General features: G+C 46.9%; 1 protein-coding gene across 2 annotated transcripts in view; it reads right to left on the bottom strand.

Annotated features, from left to right (window-relative positions):
- YY1 (YY1 transcription factor) overlaps window positions 1–18,535 on the bottom strand; it is a 38,678-nt gene that overhangs the window by 12,405 nt on the left and 7,738 nt on the right. Inside the window, exons 2-3 of one of the 2 annotated variants that reach the window (XR_014811363.1) lie at window positions 4,313–5,709; window positions 86–777 (exon numbers count right to left, since the gene is read on the bottom strand). Coding sequence is in view for 1 of the 2 variants with exons in the window: in XM_021099699.2 (XP_020955358.2) it covers window positions 5,547–5,709 (163 nt within the window). In the remaining variant the exon portion in view is untranslated. The remainder of the gene's footprint in view (window positions 1–85; window positions 778–4,312; window positions 5,710–18,535) is intronic. The other variant, XM_021099699.2, reaches the window with a different exon arrangement.

The raw sequence follows: 18,535 nt of genomic DNA, 5'->3' as shown, positions 1-18,535 counted from the left end.
CTCGCCCAGTGGGTTAAGGATCGATCCGATGTTGCTGTCAGCTGTGGTGTAGGCCAGCAGCTGCAGCTCCGATTCGACCCCTAGCCGGATAACCTCCATGTGACGCTGATGCGGCTCTTAAAAAAAAAAAAAAAAAGAAAAGAAAGAAAGAAGAAATTAAGCCTCTTTCCTGTAAAACCGGCACAGACGACGTCAGACTGGGGACACCTGTGTGACAGACACGACGTCAGACTGGGGACACCTGTGTGACAGACAGAAGCCCCTGTGTAACACAGCTACCGTCTGCAATGACAAGTCCCCTCCCTCCTTTTGCAGAGCAGTGATGCTTAAGACAGACGGGACCACATCTGTTAAACGGAGGCCCCCCGGCCAGTGTACATTCACGTGATGATTTAAGAGTCTGAAGGTGCGTTCAGTTCCACCATCCTACTTCTTCCTTCCATTCACCCACTGACAGAGGCTCAAGGCGGATTGTCAACAACAACTACCAACTTAGGAGAGACCCGAGCAGACCACTGACCGCTCGTTATTCTGATCTCTCTGAACCACAGGTTTCCAAAGGGCTAAGTTTAGTTAATGAAAAATGCACAGAAGTTATCAGGAAACAGAATTCTCCAGGTCCCATCCACTGACCTTTTTCTTCTTTTGAGGCCCACGCTTTCGGGATGTGGCAATTCCTAGGCTGGGGGTTGAATCGGAGCCTCAGGTGCCAGCCTACGCCACAGCCACAGCCACAGCAATGTGGGATCTGAGCCGTGTCTGCAACCTACACCACAGCTCACAGCAACACCGGATTCTTAACCCACTGAGAGAGGCCAGGGATCAAACCTGCGTCCTCATAGATACTAGTCGGGTTTGTTACCACTGAGCCGCGACAGGAACTCTGCTCTGTGGGTTTTTATAAGCAAGGAAGACGGGGACTGTCTGTCCTGAGAGCGTGGAACTTGGGTGTTTCTGCTTCCAGCTTTCAGAGTCCCTGTCACTAATTCTGCGGCCTCTGAAAAATCCTATGCACAGGTGTTACAGTCTCAAAACGTGCTAGGCTCAAATATTTCTGACCATCACCACTGCCCAATGCGTAAACAGAGTTATTAAGTTTTACCTTAAATCATCTTCTCAAGAGATACTGTGGAAAATGGGCCCAACTCACAAGGCCCAAACCCTGTACCTTCCCTTTGTACATACTGTTAAGATGAGCAAGACTTTATTCTACTGTGTCCAAGAGGAAGCCTTTGGCAGGTGTAAAAGAAAATAAACATTGCTTCCTGTATGGAGTTTACCATGTGCTAGGATCATACTTCCTGATTTACATACAAGTCCAATACAGCAGCTTCAGTACCAAGGATAGAATTTTTCTAGACCGAGGGCAAGGGAGTTTTCTTTCTCTTTAACCATCACCAAAATCATGCCCCCTCTTAGGCCATGGTTTTCTTAGCCCTGCCACCCTTCTCAGGGAGTTTCTGATTATCTTCTCTTTTTCAGAAGACTCTTTCTCACAATACTAAGATCTTCCAGCCTCTTACTCATTTTCTTTCTTTCTTTCTTTCTTTTTTTTTTTTGGTCTTTTTGCCATTTCTTGGGCTGCTCCCACGGCATATGGAGGTTCCCAGGCTAGGGGTCGAATCGGAGCTGCAGCCACCGGTCTACATCAGAGCCACAGCAACGCAGGATCCGAGCCACATCTGCAACCTACACCACAGCTCATGGCAACGGCAGATCCTTAACCCACTGAGCAAGGTCAGGGATCGAACCCGCAACCTCATGGTTCCTAGTCAGATCCGTCAACCACTGCACCACGACGGGAACTCGCTTACTCACTTTCTTGAAGAAATTCCTACACGCCACGGACTTCCTATTCTAAACCGCACAAGTTCTCCAGTCCTCTCGGCCTTCTTTCCAGTATATTCTTTAGGCTGTTTTCCTTGTGATGCGCCCTCGTTTTATGGAGGGCACCCTCAAGTAAGCTCTTCAGAAGGGTGCATGCACACAACACTCAAGCCTGGGCCTCCCGAACGGCCACGCTCTGCCCTTGTACCGGACGAATACCTTCTGGGTCAGGAACTCCCTGTTTACAGTAATCCCCCCTCAGAAATCTCGAAACCCTGCTCTGCTGTCTTCTAATTATCTACTGCTGTTGAAGAAAATTACCATTCAGGCCTAATTATCATTCTTTTGTAGGTGACCTATCTTCTCTCCCTAGAAGCTTTTAGGTTCTTTTTCCGTGGTGTTTTGAAATGTCACGAATAGCCGGCGGTCGGGTCCCTGCCCCTGTGGGTGGTCCCCTTCCCGAGGAGGAAGGTTCAAGGCAGCCTAACGCAGAGGTAGGGCACTTCACTGCAGAGGCTTCTATTTCCAAACAGCGACGCGTGCCTCCCGAGTTCAGCGCTCAAACATCCAGGACTGGCTATTCAGAGGACTAGGGACAAGCTCTAAGATCAGCTGCCCCAATTCTCCAGCAAGGCTGGACGACGCGAATTACGTCTACTGCTCGATACCCGCAGGTTCCATCTCTCCGCAAAACCTTGCCTCAGCCCTCTGCTCCTACAGTGAAATTATTATTACAATTATAATCATTTTTTAGGGCCACCCCAACAGCATGAGGAAATTCCCACACTAGAAGTCGAAACAGAGCTGTAGCCACAGGCCCATGCCACAGCCACTCGGGATCCAGGCCACGTCTGTAACCAACACCACAGCTCATGACAACGCTGGATCCTGTTAACCCACTGAGCGAGGCCAGGGATGGAACCTACCTCCTCATGGGTACTAGTTAGGTTCATTTCTGCTGAGCCACCACAGGAACGCCCTGAAATTATTTGATGATATATAACTTAGAGAAACTTTATTCCACCTTTTCTTGGCCCTTCTGGAAACTCCACTGGCCTTTTTTTTGGGAGGGGGGCGCTTTTTAGGGCTATACTGCAGCATATGGAAGTTACTAGGGTAGGGATCAAACTGGAGCTGCAGCTGCCAGGCTACACCACAGTCACAACAACGCAGGATCTGTGACCTACACCACAGCTCACAGCAACACTGGATCCTTAACCCACTGAGTGAGGCTAGGGATCAAACCTGCAACCTCATGGGTCCTAGTCGGATTCTTTTCCCCTGCGCCACGATGGGAACTCCCTCCACAGACTTTTGCAAATGCTGTACTTACACCTGTCTGAGTAAACTTTGGGTTCCATCACTGGTTCTGAACAGAAGGACCCTCCCAAGTCTCTGTCCCCCCCCCCCCCCCCGATGCTGCGAGCCCCGACTTGCTTCCTGAATCTACCTCAAGTCGATGTTTCAATGTTTCCTTACCATGGAAAACCAAACGCTGCCGACCCTGAGCCCCAAACCAGCACCCTCTCCCAGCTTCCTGTCACTTAGGAGTCAGGCTTTTAATGTGCACTGACTCCTCCTCTCTAGATGCACAGCCCACCAGCTTCTCAGTCTTTTCCGCCCTTTCCTGTCATCTCTGTCCCATTTACCGTCTGAAACCCCCACCCCCCACCCCCGCCCCGGCCCTCACGGGCTCTTGTTTAACTGGCCTCTCCCACTTCCTGTGGTACATGTACTCATCCAGCCTGGATACAGGGAAAAGTAATTCTCTCAAATTAAATCACTGATCATACACCGCCCCCCGCTTCACCAGCTGTGCCCTACATACTAAAAAGACCCTATTTTATCTTGGTCCAGTGTTTACAGGCTTTAATGGTTTGGTTTACATTTACCTAAACTCAATCATTTCCCTGTAAGCACCTTAATTCACAGCCAGATTTGACTCCTTTTGTTTTCTGAGATATACTGGACAGTGCACGTGTACTCTGGGCTTGTGTGGTTCCAGGACGCAGGCCCCGCCACCCGTCACAACTCCCAGTTCTTCGAGGCCCAGGTCAAATGCCAGTCCTTCCACAAAGCTTCCCCTGACTCCTGGGCTCCCCATCTCCGCCCCGGGACAGCAGCCCCCACCCCCACTGAATCTGAGCACCACAGGGAGATGTGACCAACACATGACACCGTTCAACACAGCAATGACGTTTGGCTCTATCTGTCCCCAAACTCTTAACCTCACTGCTCACTATGTTATCCTACAAATTCCACTTTTTCCTTGTATGTTTTGAGAGGAGAGCAGGGCAGTTAACATTCAATTCACATACCTGCATTTAAAATATGAATAGCATTAAAGGTTGGAACACAGTATCATTCAGAGGGGTTCCTGTCGTGGCACAGTGGAAACGAATCCGACTAGGACCCATGAGGTTGCAGGTTCAAACCCTGGCTTCGCTCAGTGGGTTAAGGATCCGGCGTTGCCATGATAGGTCACAGACATGGCTCGGATCTGGTGTTGCTGTGGCTGTGGTGTAGGCCGGCAGCTGTAGCTCCGATTAGACCCCTAGCCTGGGAAACTCCATGTGCCGCAGGTGTGGCCCTAAAAAGACAAAAGACAAAAAAAAAAAAAAAAAAAAAAAAAAGAGGGAGACCGAACTTCTTAAACAGTCATGATAAATTGGAAATAAATTAACGTTTATACACTGGAAAGGAGAAGGAGAAGCCCCTTTATCAAGCACAATGGGATCCGTACACCCACATGACACATGGGGTAACTGAGGCTCCAAACGATGGGAGGCTGCCCCCCTGTCCGGGCGGGCTGAGAGAAACCAGGATGCCCCGTGTCTCCAGCTCTTTCCTACTCTGCTCTGCTCTCAAGGGAAAGAAAAGGAAGGCGCCCTCTTCTGCTGGAAGGACAGGAGCACAGGCACTTCCTCCTTAGGGCCTGTCCTTGCCCCCGGCCGTCCCAGGCTGTTCCAGGCTCCATTCAACTTCAGGCAGGGCAGGAGCAGGCCTTCTGCTCTAGATTTAACTAGCTCATTTCCTTTTATTTAAAATTTGACACCTGTGTGCCTTCTCCCATGTCCCTGTAAAAACTGCCAAAGAGTACTCGAAAAATAATGTAAAAGGGGCTAAGGTTTCTGTAGGAATCCCATCAGTTTCAGGCAAAACAAACAGCAGATGGGTTCAGAGCTTCCCTTCTGTTCCTCACCTTGGACAGTCAGTACAGCAGGCCCAGCCGTAAACATCTCATCTTTTCCTGTGTGGTGCCAGTTTAAATGAACAAAACACTGGGAGCCTAAGTGATGACACGCTGAGATGGGAACTCCAGTGGTCAGGTGTACGAACCTAGTCCAGACCCGGGCCTCCAGCAGCTTGAGACCAGGACAACACACACACATGCAAAATGTAGATAGGCCAGGAGGTAGCGTGAAGACATCCATTTCCAAACAAGTTATGTGCCACTGTTTTTATTCACAAGCAACGTCAATTATGGAATTAAAGAGTATAGATCTGCTTCATCTTACTCTCTGCAAGGGATCTAAAACGGTGCCACTCACATTAGTAGCACAGTGAACACTAAAAATAAAAACCAATTGCTTTTGTCTTCAGAAGCTTCCCCAGAGCAAGAGTATAAACCATTATCATAACTTAGGCACAAAAACCACAGCAGGCAACACTCAAGCAGTTTCTTTAATTAAAAGAAAGGAAAGGTTCTTATAACTTACCTAGCAAATTCTGCGAGTTGTTTGGGATCTGAGAGGTCGATGCCGGGTATTCCTCCGGGAGGAAGTTTCTTTCCTGTCATGTACTCGGAATAATCAGGAGGCGAGTTCTCGCCAATGATCTGTTCTTCAACCACCGTTTCATGGTCAATATCTTTTTTTTCATCTGAAACACACCATAAGATTGATCCTCTTAGCTGAGTAGAAAAGTATAAATGGGCAAATACAGTTTACAAACTCTATCGAGTGTGGATTAGCGGTGAGATCCAGCTGCATGTACTGCACAGAGAACTCCATCTAGTCCGTTGTGATGGAACGTGGAGGGCAAAGTGAGGAAACGAATATACACGCATACACACACATACAGATGTTTGACCGAGTCATGCTGCTGTACAGGAGAAACTGACAAAACAGGGTAAATCAGCTATAATGGAAAAAACAAAAAACCATAAAAAATAAAAACTACACAAAGCAGAGCTCCCGCTGCATACAGCGGATTAATGATCTGGCTTGTCTCTGTGGGGGCTCTGGTTCGACCCCAGCCTGGTGCAGTGGGTCAAGGATCCAGCACTGTTGCTGCTGTGGCACAGGCCGCACGTGCGGCTCGGCTTCGCTCCTTGGCCCGAGAACTCGCATATGCTGTGGGTGTAGCAGGAAAAGGAATATAAAAATTTTTTTTTAAATGTTAAAGCTACGTGACGTGCTTTCACGAGCAGCTTCTGAAGTGGGTGATGTATAGCCCTTACCTCTTAACCACCCAGTCTTGCTCCTCAATCTCTTAAAACCCTGTTAGTGCTTGAAGGTCACCAAAATCCTCAGTGCCAAAGTCAATACCCTCTCCAGGAGTGTTCCCTTCTAGCCTGGTAGGAGGAGGCTGCCACTCCTGTCCTGGGCCTTCGCTTTTCCTTCTCCCACTTCTCCGACCAGCTTGCTTTCAGCTCCCCTGCTTCTCCTCCTACCACGCCCCAGAGTTCTGCTTTCTGTCCACCACACACACTTCCTGTCAACCACCCACTCTGCAACGCACACTCAGATCTGCTACCGCAGCCTTCACCTGCCGGCGGGTCTCCTGACCACCTCTCCAGCCTGCTCGGGCCTCACTCTTGGATCCAGCTGTACTGCCTTGTAGTGCCTCACACGGACCACAGCCCACCAACCCTAACCTCCCAGCCTCTACTCCTGCGAGGTTCCTGGAGGTGCGATGACAGCTCTGTGATGTCTGTCATCCACGCCCACGAGATTGCAAGCTCCATCAGCACAGGGACATCTGTCAGTGTCAACCCCCATGTATCCCAGAGCCCTGGTGAGGTTGGTCCTCAGTAAGTATTTGTTCAAAGAATGTAGGACGGCTCCAAGTTGGATGACTTACTATCATCACAAATCCAACAAGGTAAAAAAAAGGGGGGGGGGGCGATATTGATCCCTGCAACTAATTGCCTATATCCCAGACACCAAATCCTATAGGTCATTTTTAAAAGGCCTTCTCCCTTTGTTCCACTGCATTAACTTAGTTCTTATTATCACAGACCTAAATGACTACTTTTTATTTTTTAACAGCTGCACTAGCAGCTTATGGAAATTCCCCGGCTAGGGGTCAAATTTGAGCTACAGCTGAGGCCTATGCCACAGGCACAGCAACACCAGATCCTTAATCCACTAAGCGAGGCCAGGGATGGAACTCACATCCTCAGAGAAACAGCGTTAGGTTCTTAACGGGCTGAGCCAAAACAGGAACGCCCACTTTTTTTTTTTTTTTGGCCATTTCTTGGGTGCTCCCATGGCATATGGAGGTTCCCAGGGTAGGGGTCCAATTGGAGCTGCAGCCGCCGGCCTACACCAGAACCACAACCACGCCAGATCTGAGCTGCATCTGCGACATACACACCATAGCTCGTGGCAACGCCAGATCCTTAACCTACTGAGCAAGGCCAGGGATCGAACCCGCAACCTCATGGTTCCTAGTGGGATTCATTAACCACTGAGCCACAACAGGAACTCCCATAATTTCTTTCTTTTTTTTTTATTTTTTTTATTTTTATTTTATTTTTATTTTTGTCTTTTTGCCATTTCTTGGGCCACTTCTGCGGCATATGGAGGTTACCAGGCTAGGGGTCTAATGGGAGCTGTAGCCACCGGCCTATGCCAGAGCCACAGCAACGTGGGGTCCGAGCCGCGTCTGCGACCTACACCACAGCTCACGGCAACGCCGGATCGTTAACCCACTGAGCAAGGCCAGGGACCAAACCCGTAACCTCATGGTTCCTAGTTGGACTCGTTAACCACTGCGCCACAACAGGAACTCCCATAATTTCTTAATTGATCTTCACAATTCTGTTCTCCGCTCTAGTGATGCTACAGGAAAAATGGATACAGAAAACATAGCTGATATATTCTCACTTGTGGCACAAACCCACTGACAGAGGTATGAATTTCTTCAACCTGGCATTTTGGGTCCTATGCTGCTCAGTCTCATTTCAGTATCTCTCATCTTCTATTTCTCCTTTCCAGATGCACTCCATAGTCCAACCAGGCTGTTCTTCATGAGGGCATTCACAACAGCTTGGCAGGAAATAATCCGTAAGAATAGGGAGTTTCTCCTTTTCTCGCTCTCCAAACCCAGCCTACCCTGCTGGGGTCTAGCTCAAATTCTCTAAGGGTTGGGTAAATCTATCCTTCGGTCCCAGATTCTCACCCTTTCCTTGCATTCTTAGATTATCTCTGTTGTTTCTGCCACACTGCGGCACATGGAAGTTCCTGGGCCAAGGATCAAACCCACACAACAAAAACCCAAGCTGCTGCAATGACAAAGCCAGGTCCTTAACCCCGCTGCACCATGGGGAACTCCCAACTCCTAGATTACTGCTGGACAGTAACACCCACAGACTCTAAATCACTGCTCTGATGGCCTGTCTCTCACACTAGAGGGAAGCGCCCAGAGGCCAAAACCAGTGTCCTATTACTCTGATGACCAAAGCAGGAAATAGAATGCTCCCAAATTCTCATGCTAACTGAAAGTTTCTTTTTCCTTTCTTTTTTTTTTTTTTTAAATGGCCGCACATGAGGCATATGGAAGTCCCCCGGCGGGGAGTAAATCTCAGCTGCAACCTACACCACAGCTGCAGCAATGCAGGATTCTTGACCCACCGTGGGAACTCCTAACTGAAATTTTCTGCTGCTTCAGCAAATTGTTTCACAAACAGCAGTAAGATAAGAACAACAACTTTCAAGGTGAAAACTGGCTTGTTCAACTTTTCCCTTGCATTACCTTTCCACCAGTGTTAAAAAAAAAAAAAAAAAGACCAAAAAACAAAACCAAACCGCACACGTGATGTCCCCATCAGAAGAACACTAAGCAGTGCTGTTCCGCACGTGCTCTCGGATAACCGGAGAGTGCGGACAAGATAAACAGAGTGCAGGTACGTTTGAGGCAAGTGGTCACCCTCAAGTTCCATCGCTCTCCGCAGGGACAAGCACAGAATACTGGTCTCACACTCTCAACGCCTCTCCCTTCCACTTTTCCCTCCAGGAGACGTCACAGGTCACTACAAGGAACCAGAATATACTAACAACAACTGACATTTTATTGAACGTTTCTATGGAGGCACTATTTTAGCCACTGCAGGCATTTACCCTATGAAGTGGGTAAACTGGCAAGTGCATTTTACAGAAAATGCCGAGGAAGAGAAAGCTGAGGTGAACTAACTTGCTCACGGTTAACCAGTTAGTGACAGCTGGGGACTCGTGAAACCTAACGCTTAACTGTGAAGCTCAGCTACCTCTTGTTTGGAACTAAAAAGATCTCGATAATATATCCCAGGTTATCTATTTACTTTCGAATAAGCCTAAGAAAAAGTAGCTGAATGTACTAAACAAAAAAGGACAGGAAATGTGGTTACTGATCACCAGCTCCCGAGCTGCTCGGTACTGTTAACCAGATCCTGTCATTACTTTTCTCAGGGCTGTGATAACCCCTTCCCCCTCCACTCTCTCCAATCTCGGCACAACTACTACTACACCAACCTTCCACCGGTACCGAAACAAACGGGTGGGTACGGAGGCTATTTTTCTTCACCGAAACTATTTTTTCTGGAGTATCCATTGTGGCTCATCAAGTTAAGAGCCCAACTAGTATCCATGAGGATGCGGGTTCGAACCCTGGCCTTGCTTGGTGAGTTAAAGGTCCAGGATTGCCCCAAGCTAGAGTGTAGGCTGCAGATGCAGCTTGGAGCTGGCATTGCTGTGGCTGGCAGCTATGGCTCTGATTTGACCCCCTAGCCTAGGAACTTGCATATGCTGCAGGTGTGGCCATAAAAAAAAAAAAAAAAAAAAAAAAAAAGCAAAAGGAACTTTTTCTTCTCACAATGAAGAATGCACAAGAATGATATAGCAAGGTTGGGGTTCTCTTGTGGCATAGCTGGTTAAGGATCCGGCGTTGTCACTGCAGTGGCTCAGGTCACTGTTGTGGCATGGGTTTGATCCCTGGCCCAGGAACTTCAACATGCCATAGGCGCAGCCAAAAAAAAAAAAGAGAGAGAGAATGATAGCAAGGTTGAGAATCACTGCTGCTCTGAACAGGCTACTGATAAGTCTCCAGTGTGCTGTGGCAGGAAGAAGGCTGAATTCTTGGTATAAAGGGATCACAGGCCAGGAGTTCCCATTGTGGCTCAGCAGGTTAAGACCCGACTAGTATTCACGAGGATTTGGGTTTGATCCCTGGCCTTGCTCAGTGGATTAGGATCCCACGTTGCTGTGGCTGTGGTGTAGGCCGGGAACTGCAACTTTGATCCAATCCCTAGCCTGGGAACTTCCATATGCCGCAGGTGTGGCCCTAAAAAGACAAAAAGAATCAGAGCCCAGGTGCTGCTGTAGGCAGCAGAAACAAAACAAGGTCTCTCCCTGCCATGGGACTTACATCTTGTCGAGGGAAGTTATCTCTGTCAGTTCAGGCTGCTGTAACAAAAATACTATAGACAGGGCACCTTAAACAGAAATTTATTTCTCACGGTTCTGGAGATCAAAGTGCCAGCCCATTCAGTCCCTCCTTCCCGTATCCTCACTTTTGCACCATTTCTCAGTACATTACACAATTTCTGGCTCCTCCCCCTTTTTTGTCTTTTTAGGGCCATACCCACGGCATACGGAGGAGGTTCCCAGGCTAGGGGCTGAATCAGAGCTGTAGCCGCCAGTCTACACCACAGCCGCACAGGCCGAGTCGCCTCTGTGATTTATACCACAGCTCACGGCAAGGCTGGAGCCTTAACCCATCGAGTGAGGCCGGGGATCAAACCTGCGACCTCATGGATACTAGTCAGGTTTGTTTTCCACTGAGCCACAACAGGAACTCCTCTCTCTTCTTATAAGAGCACCAATCCCATCCACGAGCGCTTCACCCTCATAGCCTAATTACTCTCCAAAGGCCCCATCTTCAAACACCATCGGATGAAGGATTAGGGCTTCAACCTATGAATTTTGGGGTGACAAGCTGAGGTCAAAGAAGGAAATACGTCTTGAGGATCAGGTCTTAAACATTTAAGAACATAAAGCACTACTCCGAGAACAGTCAGATAATTAAGGATTAGAATATGAAACATGCAAACCAAAAGGCTAAGTAGATGCTGACAAGAGTTTTAAATCCCCAAGTCAGTGGGCCAAACTCAGCCTTTGCTGACCCCACCATTTTTATATTTCCTTTTTATTCTGTAAAATGTTGGTAAAAAAGCCATTAACACAATATTTTTCACTTTAACCATCTGTAATTGTGCAATTCAGTAGATTAAGTACAGTCCAATGTTGTGTAACTGTCACCGCTACTTGTACCCAAAAACGCCACCCCCAACAGAAACCTGATCCTCATTAAGCAATGACCCCTCTCTTCACACACTCCCTGGTAACCTCTATTCCACCTTCTGTTTCAATGAATGTGCTTATTCTAGGTATCTTTTTTAAGTGGAACCATATAGTATTTTGTCCATCTGTCCTTGGCTTACTTAATAAGCATGTTTTCAAGGCCCATGTTGTAACACATATCAAAAGTTCGTTCCTTTTCACAGCTGAATAATATTCCTTCATGGATATACCACATTTGCCTCATCCATTCACCTACTGATGTTTCCACCTTTTGGCTACTGTGAACAATGCCGCTATCAACGATGCCATCTCTTTTATAAGTGCAGTTTTACTGAACACAGTCATGTTTGTTTGTTTATATACTGACTCTGGCTGCTTTCCTGCCACAATGACACATAGAGTTGCTTAGTTACATTAGGACCTACAAAACCTAAACTATCATTTCCCATCCTTTTACCCAAAAGGCTTGCTGACCTTGCTCTGTATGGTGGGACTTCATTCAGAGAAAACGGGAGTAAACCCCAGCGCCACCTTCCTTTGAAACAAGGACTGATTTCTGACAGGGAGGTCACTCAACGATGGGACTTACTACCAAGAAGGACAACACCACCAGCAGGCCACGAACACAGGTTAGAGCCATGTTTTATTTTACCGAAGGAATAAACATGGCAGGGTAACGAGCCAGACGGTGGCGGGTATAGTTATCTGTTTCTTGGAGGATGGCAGTATCATTAGCTGGGGTGGAAGATGAGGGAAGAGACAATGTGCCAGAGTGTCTGGAACCCCGCCTTAGCTGGTTCCCCTAGTTATCCGTGCAACACCTCGTGGCCAGACCTCAAGGAGGTCCCTGGATGGCCACGCCCCAGGGATGAAAAGAAATCAGGTTGGAGAGAAATATATGGGAATCAGTGGCATACAGATTGCATTTAATGCCACAGAAATATATATTATCTACTTAAAAAAAAATACAGAGGAGTTCCCGTCACGGCTCAGTAGTTAACGAATCCGACTAGGAACCATGAGGTTGTGGGTTCGATCCCTGGCCTTGCTCAGTGGGTTAAGGATCCAGCGTTGCCCTGAGCTGTGGTGTAAGTCGCAGACGCAGCCCGGATCCTGCGTTGCTGTGGCTCTGGCGTAGGCTGGTGGCTACAGCTCCGATTAGACCCCTAGCCTGGGAACCTCCATATGCCTCGGGAATGGCCCTAGAAAAGGCAAAATAAATAATAAAAAAATAAAATAAATACAGAGAGAAGACTCAGAACCAAAACCTGGGTAACTTTAATAGAGAGAATGAAGACTTTGCAAAGGAAACTAGAGAGTTATGTTCAGACAGAGAGAAAACTTGCCCTGTCTGAGGAGAATTACACTCAGTGACCTTAAAGCAGAAGTGGCACACAGTGAAAGAGTCTATCCTGAGCAGAGACAACAAGTGCATGAGAGCTGTAAATAATTTTAAAACCATAATCAACTGACCAAAAATTGAGTCTGCTTTTATCACTATACACCTGCACTTTGAAGCAATGTCACTGATACAATATTCTTGCCAAAACAGCAACAACTTTTTGCTGGTCTTAAGTGAAATAATTGCTGTGGTTAATGTTCACTTTCATAATGTATACTTAAATCTTTGTTATTTTACATGTTTCTTAGTTATTCCTTAATAAATATTTTGTTTCATGGCAGTTAATGTGGACAACTCCTTGAGGACCAATGTACAGAAAGTATAACTCATGTTGTTAACCGTTCAACAACAAAATTTAAGAAAATCAACTATATAGGAAAAAAAACCCACTTCAAAGAAGATAGCTAGAGAAATGACAAAACATGCTAGGATCTGATGCCAGAAGAAATCAAACACAATGTATCATTTTCACCAAGAACTGGACACTTATTAAAGCTATAGACCAAATAATGTCCATGTTTGCTATAATTTGGCCATTTTATCTGATTTTTGCAAAGAAAATCTTCAGAAGTTTTTGCCAAATATAACCAGAATTTACGACGCTCTAAAAGAGAAGCTACTATGACACTTACAGACCATAGGTACTTAAGCTTCTCCCTTTATTCAAAAAATACTTGTGGGAGTCCCAATGGCGCAATGGAAATGAATCCCACTAGGAATCATGAGGGTTGCAGGTTCGATCCCTGGCATTGCTGAGTGGGTTAAGGATCCAGCGTTGCTGTGAGCTGTGGTGTAGGTCGGCAGCTATAGCTCCGATTAGACCCCTAGCCTGGGAACTTCCATGTGCCATGGGTGTGGCCCTATAAAGACCAAAAAAAAAAAAAGTGAGAAGTATTCACTAATTTTTCTTTTCCTACATTTTATTTAAAAATGTTTACTGTTCTGGCGCAGTGGTTAACGAATCCAACTAGGAACCATGAGGTTGCGGGTTCGATCCCTGCCCTTGCTCAGTGGGTTAACGATCCGGCGTTGCCGTGAGCTGTGGTGTAGGTTGCAGACACGGCTCGGATCCCTCATTGCTGTGGCTCTGGTGTAGGCCGGTGGCTACAGCTCCCATTAGACCCCTAGCCTGGGAACCTCCATATGCCGCGGGAGCGGCCCAAGAAATAGCAACAATAACAACAACAACAACAAAAAAGACAAAAGACAAAAAAAAAAAAATAATAATAATAAAATAAAAATAAAAATGTTTACTGTTCTAATATGCATTCAAATATAGAAGCTTTTTTCCCTGTCTTCAGTGGCCATTATTTTATCACTTCCGTTTCATGGTTACTACCGAAATAGATTCGCTGTAGGGGGACGGTGTTAACTGATCAGCTCTGATGATCACATACACATCCAAGGAAAGCATTTTTTAAAAAATCTTTTTTAGGGGCGCACGTGTGGCATATGAAAGTTCCCAGGCCGGGGGTCGAACAGGAGCTGCAACTGCCGGCCTACACCACAGCCACAGCAACCTCAGATCAGAGCTGTGTCTGCAAACTACACCACAGCTCGTGCCAACACCGGAGCTCAACCCACTGAGCAAGGCCAGGGGTCAAACCCACAACCTTGGAGTTCCCGTCGTGGCGCAGTGGTTAACGAATCCGCCTAGGAACCATGAGGTTGCGGGTTCGGTCCCTGCCCTTGCTCAGTGGGTTAAGGATCCGGCGTTGCCGTGAGCTGTGGTGTAGGTTGCAGACGCGGCTCGGATCCCGCGTTGCTGTGGCTCTGGCGTAGGCCGGTGGCTACAGCTCCGATTCAACCCCTAGCCTGGGAACCTCCATATGCCGCGGAAGCAGTTCAAGAAATAGCAAAAAGACAAAAAAAAACCCCCAAAAAACAAACAAACAAAAATCCCACAACCTCATGGACACTCGTTGGGAGTGGGAACTTTAGTAAAGCATGTTCATGAAGCAAAGTATCTAAAGCTGCTTTAAAAATTGTTGTGTATATTTCAGTCTTCTCTGGAGTTTTCCTTGAGGGCAGGACTTAGCTCATTGTTTCAAGGGGATAGGGTTAGTCCTCATTAGAAGTTTCATCAAAATCACTTTCTATAACCAATGCAACTCAAATTTATAGATGTGACTAACGGGGCAAAGCAAATTAAAACCAAATCAGAATTCCTGATTGGAAAAAGCTGACACAACAAGTCACTGAATCAAAGTAGGGTAGGGCAAAATGTCCTAATGAGAACCTCTAGTCAGAACTGGGGATTAGATGATTCCAGTACTAACTCTCTGGCTAAAGACAAATGACCTACAACAACCAGAGCAAATTAAATGGCCTTAGATGGAAGACATGGAAAGACTAAATCTAGCCAATATCATCCACAAATGGGCCAGCACACTTTGAGTTATTTCGGCAGAACAATCTATTCATTTTTTTTTTTTTTTGGTCATTATGTCTTTTTAGGGCCACACCCACAACATAGGGAGGTTCCCAGGCTAGAAGTCAAATCGGAGCTGCAGCTGCCAGCCTACAACAGACACAGCAACATGGGATCCTACAGCTCACGGCAAGGCCAGATCCTTAACCCACTGAGCAAGGACAGGGATCGAACCCGCACCCTCATGGATACTAGTCAGGTTCGTTAACCACTGAACCACGAGAGGAACTCCTACTCATTCACGTTTTTAAAGCGTTGTTTTTTCTACACATGTGACTATTCAAAAGGTTAAAAGGGAGTTCCCTAGTGACACAGAGAGTGAAGGATCCAGCATTGTCACTGCTGTGGCTCAAGTTCGAACCCTGAACCCTGGCTATGGAACTGCTGCATACTTCAGGCACAACCAAAAAAAAAAAAAAAAAGCTGGAGGGGAAGGCACAGAGATAAATCCCTATCTTACCCTGTCTCTTCGCTCTTTTGTTTCTGTTACCAAAGCTACAGCAACGCTCATTCCAGTGTGAGAGGCAAAACAAAGCTAATAAGGAACTCAATGGAAAGGTTGAGCGCATACTACAGGTCCAGAGGCAGGGTTAAAAAGTGGAGTTTCTCACGCCCTCCATGCTCCAGCCAAACCGGTGTTCCTGCAGAGTTACTCCATGTCTGATAAAAGGTATGCGATAACCACAGCTTTCCTTCCCTTCTTGCCCACCTCTCTCTCACCCCCCATCTGGGCTTGCCAAAGGCCACACCACCATCCCTTTCCTTCAAGAGGCCTCTCAGAGTTCCCGTTACGGCTCAGCGGAAATGAATCCAACTAGTACCCATGAGGATGCAGGTTCGATCACCGGCCATGCTCAATGGATTGAGGATCTGACTGTGAGCTGTGGTGTAGGTCGCAGACGAGGTTCGGATCTGGCATTACTCTGACTGTGGTGTAGGCCGGCAGCTGCAGCCCTGATTTCAATGCCTAGCCTGGGAACCTCCATGTGCCACAGATGTGGCCCTTAAAAAGTTGAGTTGGCCTCTCATTCCTACACCCATATCTTGTTTGGTTTCCTCATTTATTAAAAGGCAGACCACTTGGAGTTCCCGTCGTGGCACAGTGGTTAACAAATCCGACTAGGAACCATGAGGTTGCGGGTTCGATCCCTGCCCTTGCTCAGTGGGTTAAGGACCCGGCGTTGCTGTGAGCTGTGGTGTAGGTTGCAGACGAGGCTCGGATCCCGAGTTGCTGTGGCTCTGGTGTAGGCCGGTGGCTACAGCTCCTATTAGACCCCTAGCCTGAGAACCTCCATATGCTGTGAGAGCAGCCCTAGAAAAGGCGAAAAGACAAAAAAAACAAAACAAAACAAACAAAAAAAAGGCAGATCACTTATCTTCCAAGGCTGAAACAAGGTAATACATGGCAACCACTGTGTCTAGCAAACAGGCATGCAAAAACACATTTCACCTTGCCCTCCCTCCTGTGCTTAAGGAGAAGAGTAGGTCCTATGCTTAAGGGTTTTTAAAGGATATCTGGCGTTCCCCGGTGGCTCAGCAGGTCAAGGATCCAGCACTGACACTGCTCTGGCTCTGGTTATAGCTGTGAGTTTGATCCTTGAACTGAGAACTGCTGCATGCCATGGGCAGGGCAAGGCAAGGCAAAAAAAAAAAAAAAAAAAAAAAAAAGTTAAAAAACAATGCTGAGCTTTGGAAGTTCTCATTGTGGCACAGCGGAAACAAATCCAAGTAGTATCCATGAGGATGTGGGTTCGGTCCCTGGCCTCACTCAGTGGGTTAAGGATCCAACACTGCCCTGAAGCAGCTCAGATCCCGCATTGCTGTGGCTGTGGCATAGGCTGGCAGCTGTAGCTCGCATTAGACCCCTAGCCTGGGAACCTCCATATGTAGCTCATTCGACTCTAAAAAAAACCAAAATAAAGTAAAATAAAACAAAAATAAAAAGCAATCGACTAAAAAAAAAAGAATGTTGAACTTTTAAAAACTATAGTAAAGAATCATCTTCAATTAGGTTTCGTTGTCTCTGGCTGCTCCAAGACACCCCAGGAAATCTGACACTATTTGTGCACTGCTGTCACTCACCGGCCACCTTCACATAGAAAAGTTTGTTTTATTTTTTGGCCACACCCACGGCACGCAAAAGTTCCTGGGCCAGGGACTGAATCTGGGCCACAGCAGTGACCCAAGCTGCTGCAGTGACAATGCTGGATCCTTAACCCATTGTGCCACAAGGGAACCCAGAAAAGCTTACTTTAGAATTCAGTCCTAAGAAAGCTTCTCAAGAAGCACAGACCCAGGATTTGAATCTAGAATTGACTAAAGTCCATGCCTTCTCTAGAAAGGATTGTTTCTCTACCATCGCCCCACCCTTACTAGTCCTGCAGAAGGAGCAATAGATGAGAATGGTATTTTGGTCTCCAGGCCGTGATTCTGCCTTTCAGCACAACTTCCATGGACTCAGTCACTCAGTTACTTACTGAACATCCTCTGTGTGCCTTGAACCATCCTAAGGCTGCAGCGTTACAGCCCAGGACTTACATTCTAGAGGAAGGTGATAAGTAGCAAGTTAAGATAATTTTGGACAGTGCTATGAAGAAAATAAAGGGTCATGAGATAAAGCAACAGTGTGTATGTGCCTGAGCGTGCACGCTAGGTTGAAAGGATGAACAGGCCCTCTTAGAGCTGAAATTGAATGTGCACATCTGGGGTCAGGACACTGGAGGCTAAGAACAAGTGCAAAGGAACAAGTTCAAGGAACTAAAAGAAGACCAGGAAGGCTGGAGCCTAATGGGAGCAGAGGGAGGAAGGTGGGAGTCAGAGAAGAAAGCAGGGGCCAAGTCACGGGTGGCCTGGCAGGTTACGGTAAGGAGTCCGGATTTAACTGAATGCAACAGCATGTCCTGGGGATGTGAGTGGGTAAAAATTTTAATAAAACATAAAATTTACCACTCAAACCATTTTCAAGTCTACAGTTCAGTGGCATTAGGTATATTCACACTGTTGTGTTTGAGGGGTTTGGGGGCAAAGGAGTGAAGTCATATGATTTCAGTCTTAGACAATTCAAGAAGGAATAGTCTGTGTGTGACTAGAGCCCCAGAAGTGAAATCCAGAGGTCCATGTTTAGTCCTTGTTAAGATTCTATTAAAATGTATTCAGTATAAGGACCATATGTACTACTACAAGGTACAAGTTAGTGTATCAACAAAATAAAAAAATTAAAAACCGGAGTTCCCGTCGTGGCGCAGTGGTTAACGAACCCGACTAGGAACCATGAGGTTGCGGGTTCGGTCCCTGCCCTTGCTCAGTGGGTTA

The sequence above is a fragment of the Sus scrofa genome, chromosome 7 (genome assembly GCF_054392235.1).
Source record: "Sus scrofa isolate SSC_HxYL_T2T_F1_AM1 chromosome 7, Sscrofa_HxYL_maternal_Yorkshire_Landrace_v2.0, whole genome shotgun sequence".
NCBI lineage: Eukaryota > Metazoa > Chordata > Mammalia > Artiodactyla > Suidae > Sus > Sus scrofa.
Note: the sequence above shows the minus strand (reverse complement) of the source record. Positions and strands in the feature narration are given on the sequence as shown.